At 41.8% G+C, this 18,598-nt stretch overlaps 1 protein-coding gene across 7 annotated transcripts in view; it reads right to left on the bottom strand.

Moving 5' to 3' along the window:
• Positions 1-801: 801 nt before the first annotated feature.
• OTUB1 (OTU deubiquitinase, ubiquitin aldehyde binding 1) overlaps positions 802-18,598 on the bottom strand; it is a 69,005-nt gene continuing 51,208 nt past the window's right edge. For all 7 annotated transcript variants that reach the window (XM_056527234.1, XM_056527237.1, XM_056527231.1 and 4 more), the window contains 6 exons: positions 12,269-12,330; positions 4,025-4,123; positions 3,777-3,895; positions 2,401-2,485; positions 2,066-2,260; positions 802-1,238 (listed from right to left, as the gene is read on the bottom strand). In XM_056527234.1, coding sequence (XP_056383209.1) covers positions 1,041-1,238; positions 2,066-2,260; positions 2,401-2,485; positions 3,777-3,895; positions 4,025-4,123; positions 12,269-12,330 — 758 coding nt within the window. In that variant the 3' untranslated portion in view covers positions 802-1,040. The remainder of the gene's footprint in view (positions 1,239-2,065; positions 2,261-2,400; positions 2,486-3,776; positions 3,896-4,024; positions 4,124-12,268; positions 12,331-18,598) is intronic.

The following is an 18,598-nucleotide window of genomic DNA, read 5'->3' as shown; positions in this document are numbered from 1 at the left end:
TTTGATATGATTTTGTGTGTAATGTGTGAGGTATATTTTGTTTATGTGATATTCCTATTTTCTTCCTCACTTGACCATTTTGTGTGATTTAATTCTGTTATTTGCATGTACTTCTTATAGATCTGGTGAAGGTCATATGAGACCGAAACCTTCTAAATTAACATAAGGATTAAGAAAATCACTTTAAGCTCAATTTATGAGTGTCAAGTTTTTCTTGATAGTTTCCTTAAAAGGGAACCAATCAGCAGATTTTAGCATATATAACCCTTGGCAATTATATATATGCTAAAATTCTTATCTTCACCATCCCCGGGGTTTGTGCCCCCAAATGATGGTGAAGTTATAAAGTCCCCCCCCCCTTCCCGGCAAGTAGTCCCCTGGGCCGGGGACCTACACTTACCAGCTCCGGTCACTGCAGCTGTGGCCCCGCCCCTACAGCTTGAATGATGGCTTGCGTCATCGCTCTGCTCCCTAAGCAGACAGAGCAGAGCGATGACGCAAGCAGTCAATCAAGGCAAGAGACCACGTAGTCAGCGACTGGAGCTGGCAAGTGTAAGTCCCCGCCCAGGGGACTACTTGATAGGCGTCCAGGGGATTGAGTTCACAACTTAATATCTTCAACATCCCTGAGGGCACACCCCCAGGGATGGTGAGGATAATGATTTTAGCATATATAATGCATTGCCAAGCGTTATATATGCTAATATCTACTGATTGGTTCCCTTTAAACAGAATTTAGAAAACAAAAGCTGCAAAAATACCATCATACCCACATAAACATAAAAACAAGAGTCTCACTCATTCTAAGCACTCAACAGATTTTATTTAGTGCGTTATCACCCCCGAATCTGCCCATGCTGTCCCACCACTACATATATCCATGAGTCTGTAGTTCATTTATTTTGTTTCATTGAAATAAAACGTAACAGGCAAAGGATAATGTACAGATAATGAGGGAACAGATTAAAGCGCAGTGGAAGGTAGAGAGAGTAGAACGTGAATTTTAATGGAAAGGGAGTGGGCAAAGAACACAGAACAGGTCACTTATAGAGAATGTCGTAGTGTCCAGGTCGGTAGAGCAGGAACACCTGTGGATTTGAGCCCTCAGGAAACACGTGGGTGACTGTGCTGCCCCCCTCGCCCCTGTCCATATATTCAACCTGGATAGAAACATTCAAGGCCTGGGAGAGAGCAATGATGTGAATGTGGTCACTTTCCTTACACATTGGCTCAACCTCCTGAGCAGAGATGGGAAAAAAAAATAAAAAATAAAAAATAAAAAAAAAAACAGGCATTGATGGAGGGGGAAAAGAATAAAAAAAACATTAATATCCTAAATACTGCATCTCATTTGTATGCCAACAGTAAGTGATGAGTTAACAGAACATTTACATATTACAGTGCCTATATATTTTTTTTCTATTTTTTTTTTTTACAAAAGAAACTCCCAGCGACCAATAAGTAACAGCTGAATGACAAGTCAATTTCTTTGTAAAAACTTTGTATAGTCTGTCTAGGACACTAACAATAAGAGGAGAATAGGTCATATACAAAAAGGAAACATTATTAAGAGAAAAAACATGAAATTAACACCGACAGCAAGACATGTCAATCCAGACAGAAAAACTATGTAACAACAATTTAGAGTCATTAAAAGCACAGCCAGGCTTTGTTTACTATACCACAGCGACAATGTACCCATATCAGTGTTTTCAGTAGCCTTCTGTATACAGCTTAGGCCAGTGACTGGCTTCAGTAGCGACGTTCTCACTGCAGTCAAGTAAACAAAGCCTAGGCAGCACAAGAATGAGGGTCCTGGTAAGAATAGCTTTTATAGTACATATCACACTCCCAAATTGTGGCCAAATTTTTTATAACTCACGTACTGAAATAAAGGTTTGAGACAAGAGATAAAAGTGTATACGTAATATATCTAATAAATATATGGCTACTACTCACAGGCAGCATGATCTGTATATTCCCCAATTTTGTGTCTTTAGCATCTTTAGTTACAGCAAAGTATTGTACACTGAATTTTGAAAGAGGCATATCACAATTCTATTACCTGTTGACAGAATTCCTTGACGCTTCTTCCACCTTCTATAAAGTGCTGGTAGAAGACATTCTCTCTTTGCAAGTGCCCAGAGGTCAGAAGACGCAGGTAGACAACCACATAATCTGAAACCGTCTGTTCATTAAATGCAGCTAGTAGCTCTGAAACCGTGGGACGTTTCTCTACAAGAGCAATTAGATCCATGAACTGTGGACGTAAGGAAAAAAGAAGTCCCGCAGACTGTTCGTCACTACATAGCCAAAACAAATGGAAAAACATCCTACACTGAAAAGAATACAAAGCTACTCGAAAGGTCATACTATAGACTAGTAGGGAACAATGCTTACTGTGTTATGGAAATCTTCTATAGTAAATTCTGTAAACCCTTGTCTGATTAGCTCTTCCTTACTGTGCATTGCTACCTCCTTAAACCTAGAAGTAAAAAAACAGAGGGTTAAACATAGTTCAAGCATACCTGTCATTTTAGGCAACTTTTCAGGATAAGCTGTCATGTTTGTATAAGAAGTACCACTATGTCTGCCCATTATATGTATCTAGAGTTTTCACCTCTGCAGGTTTTATTTCTAATTTTCACTTATCCCTGAGCTAGTGGTTAGAGCCTAGCCTGTATAATGGCTTCTATATACTGCACACAAAAAAAAAATTTAAAAAAAGGAAAAAAGAAGAGGATCTTGAATCCTTCTACAGCACATCCTAATAAGGAGCAACATGGAAGACATTATAGATCAGCACTGAGCAGTCTAAACTGTGAACCAACCACTGAGTTGACATCTAATACTTATTGTAAGCCTCCCACAGCCTCTGTTTGCTGCTCTACTGATAAATGGAGGTGCAGCATTTTCTCTAACAAGATACAATGCAAAGTTTCTTCACTTGTACTATTGCTTTCTGCAATTTTTTTTTCTTTTACACTAACGCCCATGAATGTCTAGAAAGTTGTCCTTCAATTTTAGGATCTGGGCCCTGGACGACCATATGAATAGTAGGAATAAGTGGTTCTTTGAAAACCAGGGTAGCAGCCGCTTACTCAAAAGTGACCACTAGAAGCCAGGGAATAGCGGCATTTAATGTCAGATATCTGTCATTACTGGCAAACGTCTGCTGGCGATAGCAGCGGACATCTCTCGGTTATGTCACTGACCCGACCCGCGTCCTGTCCGCCCACCCGACCCATGACGTACATGTATGTCTGCGTTGGGAAGGAGTAAAGAATTTTAGGTTCCAATTAAATTCTGTTTCTAATTTAAGTTTTTGCTGCAATGGTTTGCAGCCTATTGTCCCCCACCCTAAGAGATTACTAGTCTAGTCTCCAGGGGTGCTGTCATGGGCGTAAGGGTAAATATGGATTACTTACCGCAAACTGCTTTTCATGAACCCATGATAGCACTCCTTACACGTTCCCACCCAGGAATTATTAGCTACGTAGGAGTACTTTTGTTGTGTCCTTATTTATATCTTCAGGTTTCCTGTCGAGGGGTGTTGTCATGGGCTCATGAAAAACATTACTGGTGAGTAATCCATACTTTTAAACCCCCATTTATGTAACAGTTATACAAATAGAGAAGATTCTGAAGCAATGTGGGGTGCATCAAAGGGTAGTAGCTGAAGTGCTGTAATAGAGAAGGGACGGAAAAGCTTCAAAATTTTTCCAGCATACTTGAAGTAGTGTATTGTCCATAAGTAACTAAACTCACTGACTTACCTTTCAAGTTCACTTCCTCCATCCAGCAAAGCTTCTAAATAGGAATAGCCAAATGCTCTATAGAAACAGTTGCCATCTGGTCTTGTTCGACGTATGTAAGTGTATCTTCTGTGCAAGTCCTGGCATAATAAACCAAATTTACATTTCCCAGCTTTCCAAGGATAAGTAACACTAAGCTTTTTAGTTGTCACAATAATCGAGATGCCTGAAATCAATATTTTAATCCATATACAGTACTAAGAAAATACCTTGATCTTGTCTTGATAAATTTGGTCATCAGGAGCATATTCCTGGTAGAGTACAGAGAGGTCCAACCGGTCAGATAGCAATGGAGTGTGTCCAGCAATCTAAGATTGAGAGGGAGATTTAATGTCAATTAAAATTCATTGTTCTTAACCCCATTAAGACCCATTATGTAAATGTACAACATGGCCACCAGGTACTTGGTGTTAAATGCAGTAAAGTTATGTCATGCACTGCAGTGAGTCTTTAGAGCAAACACAGGAGCTGTTCTCAGGGATATGGAAATACTAACGCCTGACGCCCGGGACATGCAGTTCCGGGAGCCGGGCAGGTGAATTCTGCTAACATTTAGCCCTGCTTCGGGCTAGCAGAGCCGGATCGACATGGTGCTCATGGTGTATGGAGTGGGCTCCTGACTTGAGCCCTCTCCATACACACTGGCCCCCAGCTGATTTCAGTAGCTGGAGGCCACCACTAATAGCCCGGCATGGGGCGAACATCGCAGGCAGCTATTAACCCTTTGGATTGCCGCTGTCAAAGTTGACAGTGGTGTCTAAAGGGCCCTTTTAACCATCCCTGGTGGTCTAGGGGGATGCCCCCCCCCCCTTCAAGTGTGTTGGGCAATCCACTGTGGAGTTAGCCGGAGGGCTCACCTCTCCTTCCATTGCTGTCGTGGAACTGCATTTGAGTGAGCCTGCCTGAAGCAGGCTCAATCAAATGAGCACAGATTACACAGATCAATGGAGTTCAATATAACTGCATTGACCTGTGTAAGGAATCTACTGATTCCTTCTAAAAGTCTAAGGGACTAATAAAGTGTAAAGAAGAAGAAAAAAAAAAAAGTTTAATAAAAGTTTAACACACACACACACATTAAGCCCTTCCATATTAAAAGTTCACATCCCCCCCTTTCCCAATTTTCCATACATAAAACAAGTAAACCTGATAAAAATAAACATATCTGGCATTGGCTCATGCATGACTGCCCAAATATTATATATCCCGTACGGTCAATGGCATTAACATAAAAAAATAAAAATAAAAATACCAAAACCACAGAATTACTTTATTTAGAACATCATATCCGGAAAAAAAAAAAATGTAAAGAGCGATCAAAAAGTCTGATCAATACCAAATTTGTACCAATAAAAAAAACAGCAGATTATGGCGCAAAACAATTAGCCCTCATACAGCCCGGTATACGGAAAAATAAAAATGTAATAGGGGGGAGAGTCAGAAAATGGCAATTAAAAAAAATCTAAAAAGTTTAGAATTTTAAATGAATAAAACATGACTGAAACAAAAATTTGTTATTGCTGTAATCAGACTGAGCTAGAGTATCAAAATACCATGTAAGTCAGACCACCAAGGTGAATGGCGTAAAAAAATAAAAACCCAAATATGCAAAATTGCTTTTTTGTCTTCAATTTTACCTCAAATAATTTTTTTGTTTTGAAGCATTTGTTACAGAAAAATGAAAGGTGTCATTACAAAGTACAATCGGTCCCGTATAAAACAAGCCCAAATTTAGATGGAAAAAATAGGAGTTATGGCTACTATAGGGCGGAGGAGGAAAAAACGAAAGTGCAAAAACATTAAACTAAAAGACTTTTTTTTTTTTTTACAGGCTATTTTGGTTAAAATTATTTTGTATACCAGGACAAGTAGGTTTTGCTCCGTTAGAGTCCCTTGGACAAGTAGTTTTTTATTAAAATTTCCACAACCGACACATGCTTCAAAGACAATATCAGGTATCATGCCAATGTCTGCCAATCAAAAAACAGAGCTAATTTCTTTTAAAAATAGCTCCCTCTATGTCTCCAGGTTGGGTGTGGTTCTGGAGCCAACAAAGCCAACTTGGAGACAGACATGGAGCGTTTTTTAAAAGAAATTAGCTCTTTAAAAGGGGTTATATGCCACTAGACTGGTTGTCCCTTTTCCAATCTCCGCCGTGGCACCAAATAATCCGGTGCACAGAGCGAACTCCGCTCCGTGCTGGATGACTGGTGATCACAGCCCCCACGCCACCTCCATTCAGGTCTATGGGAGGAGGCGTGACGGTTGTGTACTAGCATCACACCCCCTCCTAAAGACATGAATGAAGGGGACGTGGCGTGACTTCTCGATCACAGAAGCCGTAACACTGCAGAACCGGCACGGAGATCTTGGGGGGTGGGGGGGGGGGGATGTCTCAGCAGCCATGCCCCCCTCCATCAGACATGTTATCCCTTATCCTTTGCATAAGGGATAACATGTCTAGGGGCAGAGTACCCCTTCAAGTGCCATTATCAATAGAAATCATGGCACTTTCACAAACCTGAATAATGGTCCGGGTGGTGCTAGACTGGCAGCCCCACAACATATACACAGGGGTTCGATGGGTTTGCATGTCAGCTCCATGCTGCTCCCAGGCAGATCTTTCAGGCAGATTCTACTAGCTTCATTGCCCGGGTACTTAAAGGGGTACTCCTGTAGAAAACTTTATTTTTTAAATCAACTGGTACCAGAAAGTTAAACAGATTTGTAAATTACTTCTATTAAAAAATCTTAATCCTTCAAGTCCTTTTTAAGGGCTCTATACTACAGAGGAAATGTTTTTCTTTTTGGATTTCTCTCATGTCACGACCACAGTGCTCTCTGCTGACCATTTTAGGAACTGTCCAGAGCAGCATATGTTTGCTATGGGGATTTTATGTCTTGATCTGGACATTTCCTAAAATGGACATCAGAGGTCAGCAGAGAGCCCAGTGGTGGTGACATAAGAGAAATCCAAAAAGAAAAACATTTTCTCTGTACTATACAGCCCCTAAAAAGTACTGGAAGGATTAATATTTTTTTAATAGAAGTAATTTACAAATCTGTTTAACTTTCTGGCACCAGTTCATCTTAAAAAAAAATAAAAAATGTAAAATAATAAAAAAAAAGGTTTCCACGGGAGTACCCCTTTAACCCCTTACAGACTCAGGGTTTTCCACTTTTGTGTTTTCCTCCCCACCTTCTTGGACCTACAGAATAAAGATAAGGTGTCATTTTTACCGAAAAATGTACTTCGTAGAAACGGAAGCCCCCAAAAGTTACAAAACAGCGTTTTTTTTTTTCAATTTTGTCTCACAATGATTTTTTTTCCGTTTCACCGTAGATTTTTGGCCAAAATGAATGACGTCATTACAAAGTAGAATTGGTGGCGCAAAAAATAAGCCATCAAATGGATTTTTAGGTGCAAAATTTAAAAAGTTATTCATCTTTTAAAGGCAAGGAGGAAAAAACGAAAATGCAAAAACGGTCCTCGGTCCTTAAGGGGTTAAAATTTTCATTTTCTGAGCCATATAACTTATATTTTTCCGCATACGGCGCTATAGAAGGGCTCATTTTTATCGGTAGCATTTTTGTTTTGCTAGGACTTTTAGATTTTTTTTTTTTCGGGGTATACAAAATGACCAAAAATACACAATTTTGGATTTTCTTTTACGTATACGCCATTGACCGTGCGGTTTAATTAACATAACATTTTTATAGTTTGGACATTTACGCATGTGGCGATATCACAGGTTCTTCTGATTGCATACACTGTTCAATGCTATGCCATAGCATAGCATTGAACAGTGTAATCTGTGCTCGATTGCTCCAGCCTGCTGAGGCTGGCTGGAGTAACCTAGCAACAATCAGACGGCGAGGAGGCATGTAGGGATCCTCCCCCCATCCTCTCAGCTGTTTCACCACGGGGGTCCCAAACAGCCTGACTGAGCTGCCTGGAACGGTTATATTATCACTTGAGATGCGGCAAAACTTTTTTTAGGAAAACTTTTTTTAATCAACTGGTGCCAGAAAGTTAAACAGATTTGTAAATGACTTCATTAAAAAATCTTAATCCTTCCAGTACTTATCAGCTGCTGTTTGCTCTACAGGAAGTTCTTATTTTTGAAGTTCCTTTCTATCTGGCCACGTTGCTCTCTGCTGACAGCTCTGTCCATGTCAGTAACTGTCCAGAGCAGGATAGGTTTGCTATGGGGATTTGCTCCTAAAATGGACAGAGGTGTCAGCAGAGAGCACTGTGGTCAGACAGAAAGAAAATTCAAAAAGAAAAGAACTTCCTGTGGAGCATACAGCAGCTGATAAGTATTGGAAGAATTAAGATTTTTAAATAGAAGTAATTTACAAATCTGTTTAACTTTCTGGCACCAGTTGATTTAAAAAAAAAATAAAATTTCCAGCAGAGTACCCCTTCAAGGCCAAAATGGTTTTTAACCCCTTAAGGACATAGGGCGTATCCATACGCCCCCGTTTCCAAGTCCTTAAGGACCGAGGGCGTATGGATACGCCCTGAGCATTTCCGTCGCTAGCCGGAGGGGAGAAGGGGCCGGATGCCTGCTGAAATCGTTCAGCAGGCATCCCGGCATATCGCCCAGGGGGGTCATTATGTCCCCCCATGTCGGCGGTTGCCTCAGATCGCTGGACAATTCAGTCCAGCGATCTGCGGCGGATTCCGGGTCAATCGGGTGACCCGATGACCCGGAATTACTGGCTGATCGGGGCCGTCAGAGACGGCCCCGAACAGCCAGAGCCAGCAGGGGTGAGGTGGCACTGGTGCCACCTCACGATCGCCCTGATTCGTCGGCCGGATTCCCGGCCAACCAATCAGGGCGCCTGCTGCGGGTGTCATTCCCGCAACCCGCTCCGCCCCTCTTCCGGAGGACGTGAGCGGGTGCGGGAAGACTACCCCCGGTGCTGGGGACCCCGATCCCCGGCGTCCCTGTTGGGATCGGGGCCCCAGGAGCGACGGTGGCGGCGAGGGACTGACCTGTGCGGCAAGGATCGTTGGAGGTGAGTGACAGCCTCCTGCTGTTGCTTAGCAACAGCTCCCAGCATGCAAAAAGGGCATGCTGGGAGCTGTAGTTATGCAACAGCAGGAGGCAGACCACCACAACTCCCAGCATGCCCTTATGGGCATGCTGGGACTTGTAGTTTTGCAACAGCTGGAGGCACATTCTTTCTATGGAAAAGTGTACCTTCAGCTGTTGTATAACTACAACTCCCAGCTTGCACAATCAGCTAAAGTGCATGCTGAGAGTTGTAGTAGTGCATCTGGTGGTTGCATAACTACAACTCCCAGCATGCCCGTTGGCTGTCGGTGACTGCTGAAAGTTGTAGTTTTGCAACAGCTGAAGGCACACTGAGTTAAGTAGCAAACCAGTGTGTCTCCAGCTGTTGCATAACTACAATCCCCAGCATCCCCAGCCAATGTAGTATGCCTCCGGCTGTTGCATAACTACAAGACCCAGCATGCCCTTCCGCTGTCTGTACATGCTGGGGGTTGTAGCTTTTGCAACAGCTGAAGGCACACTGGTTGCAAAACACTGAGTTTGTTACCAAACTCGGTGTTTCACAACCTGTGTGTCTCCAGCTGTTGCAAAACTATAACTCCCAGCATGCACTGATAGACCGTACATGCTGGGAGTTGTAGTTTTGCAACAGCTGGAGGTATTTCCCCCCCCCCCCCCCCCCATGTGAACGTACAGGGTACACTCACATGGGCGGAGGATTACAGTAAGTATCCGGCTGCAAGTTTGAGTTGCGGCAAATTTTCTGCCGCTGCTCAAACTGCCAGCGAGAAACTACTGTGAACCCCCCGCCCGTGCGACTGTACCCTAAAAACGCTACACTACACTAACACAAAATAAAATAAAAAGTAAAAAACACTACATATACACATACCCCTACACAGCCCCCCTCCCCAATAAAAATGAAAAACGTCTGGTACGCCACTGTTTCCAAAACGGAGCCTCCAGCGGTTGCAAAACTACAACTCCCAGCATCCACTGATAGACCGTACATGCTGGGAGTTGTAGTTTTGCAACAGCTGGATGTTCCCCCCCCCCCCCCCCCCAATGTGAACGTACAGGGTACACTCACATGGACGGAGGATTACAGTAAGTATCCGGCTGCAAGTTTGAGCTGCGGCAAATTTTCTGCTGCAGCTCAAGCTGCCAGCGAGAAACTACTGTGAACCCCCGCCCGTGCGACTGTACCCTAAAAACACTACACTAACACAAAATAAAAAGTAAAAAACACTACATATACACATACCCCTACACAGCCCCCCTTCCCAATAAAAATGAAAAACGTCTGGTACGCAACTGTTTCCAGAACGGAGCCTCCAGCTGTTGCAAAACAACTACTCCCAGTATTGCCAGATAGCCACTGACTGTCTAGGCATGCTGGGAGTTTTACAACAGCTGGAGGCACCCTGTTTGGGAATCACTGGCGTAGAATACCCCTATGTCCACCCCTATGCAAGTCCCTAATTTAGGCCTCAAATGCACATGGCGCTCTCACTTTGGAGCCCTGTCGTATTTCAAGGCAACAGTTTAGGGTCACATATGGGGTATCGCCATACTCTGGAGAAATTGGGCTTCAAATTTTGGGGGGGATTTTCTGCTATTACCCTTTTTAAAAATGTAACATTTTTGGGAAAACAAGCATTTTAGGTAAAAAAAATAATCTTTTTTTACATATACAAAAGTCATGAAACACCTGTGGGGTATAAAGGTTCACTTAACCCCTTGTTACGTTCCCCGAGGGGTCTAGTTTCCAAAATGGTATGCCATGTGTTTTTTTTTTTTGCTGTCCTGGCACCATAGGGGCTTCCGAAATGCGGCATGCCCCCAGAGCAAAATTTGCTTTCAAAAAGCCAAATGTGACTCCTTCTCTTCTGAGACCTGTAGTGCGCCAGCAGAGCACCTTTCACCCCCATATGGGGTGTTTTCTGAATAGGGAGAAATTGTGCTTCAAATTTTGGGGGGTGTTTTCTGCTATTACCCTTTTTAAAAATGTAAAAATTTTAGGAAACCAAGCATTTTAGGTAAAAAAAAAAAAAAAAAAATCACATATGCAAAAGTCGTGAAACACCTGTAGGGTATTAAGGTTCACATTACCCCTTGTTACGTTCCCCGAGGGGTCTAGTTTCCAAAATGGTATGCCATGTGATTTTTTTTGCTGTTCTGGCACCATAGGGGCTTCCTAAATGCGGCATGCCCCCAGAGCAAAATTTGCTTTCAAAAAGCCAAATGTGACTCCTTCTCTTCTGAGACCTGTAGTGCGCCAGCAGAGCAATTTTCACCCCCATATGGGGTGTTTTCTGAATCGGTAGAAATTGGGTTTCAAATTTTGGGGGGTATTTTCTGCTATTACCATTTTTAAAAATTTAAAATTTTTGGGAAACCAAGCATTTTAGGTAAAAAAATTTTTTTTTTTTTTACATATGCAAAAGTGGTGAAACACCAGTAGGGTATTAAGGTTCACTTTACCCCTTGTTACGTTCCCTGAGGGGTCTAGTTTCCAAAATGGTATGCCATGTTTTTTTTTTTTTGCTGTCCTGGCACCATAGGGGCTTCCTAAAGGTGACATGCCCCCCAAAAACCATTTGTCGCTCCTTCCCTTCTGAGCCCTCTACTGCGCCCACTGAACAATTAACAGACATATGAGGTATGTGCTCACTCGAGAGAAATTGGGTTTCAATTATAAGTAAACATTTTCTCCTTTTTATCCCTTGCAAAAATTCAAAAATTGGTTCTACAAGAACATGCGAATGTAAAAAATGAAGATTTTGAATTTTCTCCTTCACTTTGCTGCTATTCCTGTGAAACACCTAAAGGGTTAATACACTTACTGAATATCATTTTGAATACTTTGGGGGGTGTAGTTTTTATAATGGGGTCTTTTATGGGGTATTTCTAATATGAAGACCCTTCAAATCCACTTCAAACCTGAACTGGTCCATGAAAAATTGTAAAATTGCTGCTGAACTTTGAAGCCCTCTGGTGTCTTCCAAAAGTAAAAACTCATAAATTTTATGATGCAAACATAAAGTAGACTTATTGTATATGTGAACTCAAAAAAAATATATTTGGAATATCCATTTTCCTTACAAGCAGAGAGCTTCAAAGTTAGAAAAATGCAAAATTTTCATTTTTTTCATCAAATTTGGGGATTTTTCACCAAGAAAGGATGCAAGTTACCATAAAATTTTACCACTAAGTTAAAGTAGAATATGTCACGAAAAAACTATCTCGGAATCAGAATGATAACTAAAAGCATTCCAGAGTTATTAATGTTTAAAGTGACAGTGGTCAGAATTGCAAAAAATGCTCTGGTCCTTAAGGTGAAAAAGGGCTCGGTCCTTAAGGGGTTAAAGGGGTTATAAGGTGAGGAGAGTAAAAACCTAGCTATCAGCAAACCAAAGGAATACCAACCTCTTGCTGAATACGGTCCTGCTGGGCAATGATTGCTTCATCATATGTCAAGCAATTAACACCTGAAATGTATAAAGAAAAGTAGGAAATAAGTAAACAAAATACCTTTTTAAACTGCATTTATACATACAGCATCCACTGTAGTTTTGAAGTTGTAAAACCGGCAATTCTAGATTTGCAACTGCAGATTTTACAAGGCAATTTCTATGTACTTTTGACAACCGTGTAATGAATTGCGGGGGCAGGACATGACATCCCACAGGGGCGGGGGGGGGGTGTAATAGGTGAGCCTAGCTGCTTTGTTGTAGGTGGCGCAGGGGACATGATCCACAAAAGGCCGACATTCTGGTCCTCCCGGACTTTGTCCACAGCAGATCTACGAACTGGTAATCACAGGAATGGAGAGGGAAGACTTACAATGTCTATAACTATCCTCTTACAACGTCTATAAATATCCACCTGACTTAGAAATATTATTTTGGTCTACTAAAACTATGTTCACATCAGCATTCGGAGTTCTGCTTGCTGATTCTGTTGAAATGACAATTTTTTTTTCAATGCTGAAATCATATAATATAAACCAATAATTGAGGCCAAAAACAAAATACACCATACAACTGTTTGGTGCTATCGTATCAATTCGAGAACCAAATTAGAGAATCAAAAGTGCACCAAACTCACAAGACTTAATATGAAAAATATCTTTATTGTTTGCAATTTAAAATGACAGTCAGAAGAAAAAGACTCCAAACAAAGTGTTAAATATGTCTCAATGGTACATTAGATAAAAACAGAGAATTATATAAGTAGGTACGAAGTATAAGGTAAACTAAACGGGTCCACACAACACATAGGTATATATACACCTTACACTATAATCTGTAAACCCAGCACACTATATAAACAAAAACAAAAAAATATATATATATGGGAACGTCACAGAGCATTCAGCCCATCACCAGCCGCAGCGATGTCCCGCCTCTGCCGATGATAGGCTGAGCCCACTGTCATGACAGTGGGCTAAGCCTATCATCGGCAGAGGCGGGACATCGCTGCAGCCCGTGATAGGCTGAAGGCTCTGAGACGTCCCAACACCAGGAAGCAGCAAGAGCAGCAGAGAACAGTGAGGTCGGTTCCTTCCCGATAATCCAGCTAGGGCTTATTTTCGGAGGAAACACGGTAGCACTATATCAGGTGGATGGATGTACGGACAGTCTGTTAGTAAATGGTTCCTAAAAGGGACAATCGATGCTCCAACCATTGTGGAGGTTACCTAGCTCTCAATCTGTGTATGGATTCATCCATTGTCCCATGTACACTGTTCTGGGCATCAGGCAATTTACATTTTAGTGCTATATTACTATATATATATATATATACATATATATATATATATATATATATATATATATATATATATAGCACTAAAATGTAAATTTTAGTGCTATATTACTATATATATATAGCACTAAAATGTAAATTGCCTGATGCCCAGAACAGTGTACATGGGACAATGGATGAATCCATACACAGATTGAGAGCTAGGTAACCTCCACAATGGTCGGAGCATCGATTGTCCCTTTTAGGAACCATTTACTAACAGACTGTCCGTACATCCATCCACCCGATATAGTGCTACCGTGTTTCCTCCGAAAATAAGCCCTAGCTGGATTATCGGGGCAATGCCCGGGCTGCAAATATTAAAACACAAACTTTAATTTACCTTCATCCTCCGTTCCCCCGTTGCTAAGGAACCGACCTCACTGTTCTCTGCTGCTCTTGCTGCTTCCTGGTGTTGGGACGTCTCAGAGCCTTCAGCCTATCACGGGCTGCAGCGATGTCCCGCCTCTGCCGATGATAGGCTTAGCCCACTGTCATGACAGTGGGCTCAGCCTATCATCGGCAGAGGCGGGACATCGCTGCGGCTGGTGATGGGCTGAATGCTCTGTGACGTTCCCATCCCCAGGAAGCAGCAAGAACAGTGGAGGGACCATGAGGCCGGTTCCTTAGCAACGGGGGAAAGGAGGACGAAGGTAAGTTAAAGTTTTTTTTAAAATATTTGCAGCCTGGGCACAGGAGTACAAAGTACAGCGCAGCAGCTGATAATTATTTGGCAGGGTGACATACGGTACGATTAGTCCCCCAATGTGGAATGCAGTGCTGGGCTGATAAACCGGCGGGGGGGGACACTACGTTGGGGGGCAATGTATGTTGTTCAATGTACATACCGTAAATAAAAATGAATATAAGACCCAGTCTTATTTTCGAAGAAACACGGTATATTCAGTTTGTTCGGAGCCTACCCCAAGGCCATTTCGCTCACGCGTTTCTTCAGGGAGTGTCTTAGGAGGGTGAATGGGAAGTTTATATAATATATAGAGGATGTTGACCAATCAAAAAGAATGTAACCACAGCATACCTAATACAGCTGTACATGCTGTGCTCGTGTAGACCGATTGTCGGCGCCATCTTGGTTTACACTGGGCATGCACACGCCACCACGGCAACGTGCGCACATTAACATCATCACGACATTAGAAGGCACAGCGAACACAGTAGGCCAATAGTAAACAACAGAATTTAGGCACACGTGCACATCATATCTACCCGTAATTTACGGGTGCATGTGTATTAAACATTACGGACGCATGTGTATTAAACATCAGGTATAGTTGCAGAGATTCAGCGCAAGCACACTTTTGCAAACAAAAAGACAGACAACATTGACAGAAAGTGCAAAGTGCTCGTGCCCAAAGAAAATAAAGTGCAACATGCAGTGAAAATACAGACAGCGTACAAAATAGCTTATGAATAACACATATAACCTTTATGCATAAAGGGTATTCGCTGAGCAATCGGAATACTGTAATACAAGTGCCAAGACTAAGTGAAAATGTATTACATGAGAAGTAGAAGTGTATATATATATATAGGTATTTGTTGTATATGAATTTTTTTTATTATAAATAAATATATATAATTGTGTACCTATATGAGGTGACCACAAACGTAGGACAATAGTTGACAACAATAGTACACATTATTACACTCAATGCACTTTATGTCATTGGTGACACACATTTGTAGTCCCCTCCCATAGGTACACAATCATATCTATTTATTTATTAATATAAAAAAATTCACTTAGTCTTGTTATTCCGATTGGTCAGCGAATACCCTTTATGCATAAAGGTTATATGTGTTATTTCTTACTTTGTACACTGTCTGTAATTTTACTGCATGTTGCACTTTATTTTCTTTGGGCACTTTGCACTTTTCTTCACTTCTATCAATGTTGTCTTTCTTTTTGTTTACAATAGAGAGTGTGCTTGCACTGAATCTCTGCAACTATACCTGATGTTTAATACACATGCGCCCGTAAAATATGGGTAGATATCATGTGCGCGTGCGACTAAATTCTGTTTACTATCGGCCTCCAGTGTTCGCTGCGCATGCGCCCGCTACTGCCATGATGACGTTAATGCGCGCATGTCGCCACGGTGGCGTGCGCATGCCCAGTTTAACCCAAGATAGCGCCGACAAATGGTCTACACAAGCACAGCGTGTACAGCTGTATTAGGTATGCTGTGGTTACATTCTTTTTGATTGTTCGACATCCTATATATAAACTTCTCATTCACTCTCCTAAGACACTCCCTGAAGAAGCGAGTGAGCGTAACAGCGTAGGGGTAGGCTCCCAACAAACAGTGAGTATAGCACTATGTCAGGTGGCTGGATGTATGGACAGTCCGTTATGTAAATGGTTCCTAACAGGGACAATCGATGCTCCAACCATTGTGGAGGTTGCCTAGCTTTCCAGTGTATGGATTCATCCATTGTCCCATGTACACTGTTCTGGGCATCGGGCAATTGACATTTTAGTGCTATACTACTATATATGTCTCGGTTTACATAGTGTGCTGGGTTTACAGATTATATTGTAAGGTGTATGTTAGGGATCAACCGATTATCGGTTTGGCCGATATTATCGGCCGATATTCCTGATTTTCTAAGTTATTAAATCGGCGATTACCTTGCCTTCCCCATCCCCTGTTTTATAATTACCTGTTCCCGGGGTCCGCGCTACTTCTGGCTCCTGTGGCGTCCTGCGCTGTTACTGTGAGCTGCGCAATGACGAGTGACGTCCTCAACGCAACGTCACCGTCAGTGGCCCGGCGCCAGAAGTAGCGCGGACCCTGGGAACAGGTAATTATAAAACCGGGGATGGGGTAGGCAATAGGGCAGTGGTGGCGGTCTCTGGCCAGAGGATAGGCAGGGGGAGGCAACCGGCGGTGGTTGGACTCAGGACCGGCAGTGGGAGAGAAGCGGGTGGCGGCAGAGGTCTCTGGCCCTGCAAAAGCCGCTGCAGGGCAGCGGCGGTGGTTGGACTCAGGACAGGCAGTGGGAGAGAAGCGGGTGGTGGCAGCAGTCTCTGGGCAGGGGGAGGCAATTGGGCAGCGGATTAAAATGCGTGGAATATCAGTATAAGTTATCGGCTATCTGCCTGAAAGTTCACAGGTTATTGGTATCAGCTCTAAAAAATCAATATCGGTCGATCCCTAGTGTATATATCTATATGTTGTGTGGACCTGCTTAGTTTACTTTATACATGGTACCACATGTTGACCTACTTATATAATTCTCTGTTTTTATCCCATGTACCATTGAGACATGTTTAACTCTTTGTTTGGAGTCTCTTTTTCTTCTAACTGCTACTGATTTTTTTGATGTCGTCATTTTAAATTGCTAACAATAAAGATATTTTTCATATTAAGTCTTGTGAGTTTGGTGCAATGCTTAAATCATGAACAACAATGGGCATCTAAAAGAACCCAGATGGACCCAGTTCAAAGGGAATAGGACCTGTTGGGTTCCATTGGTGTCCGGTGTCACAACCTCCGTCCCAGCCCTGTTATCAGCAGTTGTAACGCTGACGTGAACATAGTTTAACATAAAAAAACCTTACTAATCATCATGGACTTGAATGCTGTGGTGTTCGAAACTGGGTGTTCCAACACCTAGTCTACATGCTGTCAGTATGGATTAGGTGCACAAGTGTCAATAAGATCCAGGGGTGTGTAAATTTAAAAAACAAACTACTTGTCCAAGGGACTAAAGCGGAACACAATCTACTTGTCCCTCAAGAAAATTCACTTGTCCTGATAGAGAAAATAATTTCAACCAAATTAATACGAAAATAGGGTCTTTATTTGTTACCGCACTTTCGTTTTTCCCTCCTCATCCTATAATAGCCATAACCCTTATTTTTCCATCTACAGACCTATATGAGGCTTGTTTTTTTGCAGGGCGGTGTATACTTAGTAATGACACCCTTAATTTTTCCATAACTTATGCTCTGAAAAAAAATATATATATATATTTGTGAGGTGAAATTGAAAAAAAAAAAAAAAAAATTTTTTTTTTTTCCCCGCCATTCACATTTTGGTCAAACTTACATATTATTTTGATACTAAATTTTAGTTTCAGTCATGTTATAATAATTATTTTTTTAATTTAAAAAAAAGAAAATCCCTGACCCCTATAATATTTTTATTTTTCCGTATACTGGGCTGTATGAGGGCTTATTTTTTGGGCCGTAATATGCTGTTTGTATCGGTACCATTTTGGCATTGATCAGACTTTTTGAACACTTTTTTACTTCATTATTTTTGAGATATGATGTTATAAACATAAAAAAGCAATTCTGTTATTTTTTTTTATTTTTTTTTACGTTAACACCATTTACCGTACGGGATATAAAGCGTTATTTGTGAATAGTTCAGTCAATTATTCACGCGCCAATACCAAATATGTTTATTTTTTATTATGTTTACATATTTTTATATGGAAAAGTGGGGTGATATGAACTTTTAGGGTACGTTCACACGGGCAGATTTATTTGTGGGTTTCCCGCTGCGTATTTGAAAGGGGGCGGTCTCTTCTCTGCTGTCCGCAGCAGAATTTCCGGGGCGGAATTTACGCTGTGGAAAATCTGCCGCAAGCCCCATTGAAGTCAGAAGGGTCTGTGGCAGATTTTCCGCAGCGGAAATTCCGCCGCAGAAAATCTGCTGTGGACAGCAGAGAAGAGACCGCCCCCTTTCAAATACGCAGCGGGAAACCTGCAAATAAATCCGCCTGTGTGAACGTACCTCTAATATGGAAGGGGTTAATGGGTGTTTTTAAACTATTAAACTTTTTTTTTTTTTTTACACTTTTTTTTGGAGGAATCATTTAGATTCCTCATAAATCAATGCAGTTCAATTTGATCTGTGTTCATTTGGCTGAGCCTGCTCAAGGTAGGCTCAATCAAATGCAGATCTATGGGGGCAG

Source organism: Hyla sarda, chromosome 6 (genome assembly GCF_029499605.1).
Source record: "Hyla sarda isolate aHylSar1 chromosome 6, aHylSar1.hap1, whole genome shotgun sequence".
Lineage (NCBI taxonomy): Eukaryota > Metazoa > Chordata > Amphibia > Anura > Hylidae > Hyla > Hyla sarda.
The sequence above is the reverse complement of the archived record's forward strand: the minus strand, read 5'-3'. Positions and strand labels throughout refer to the sequence as shown.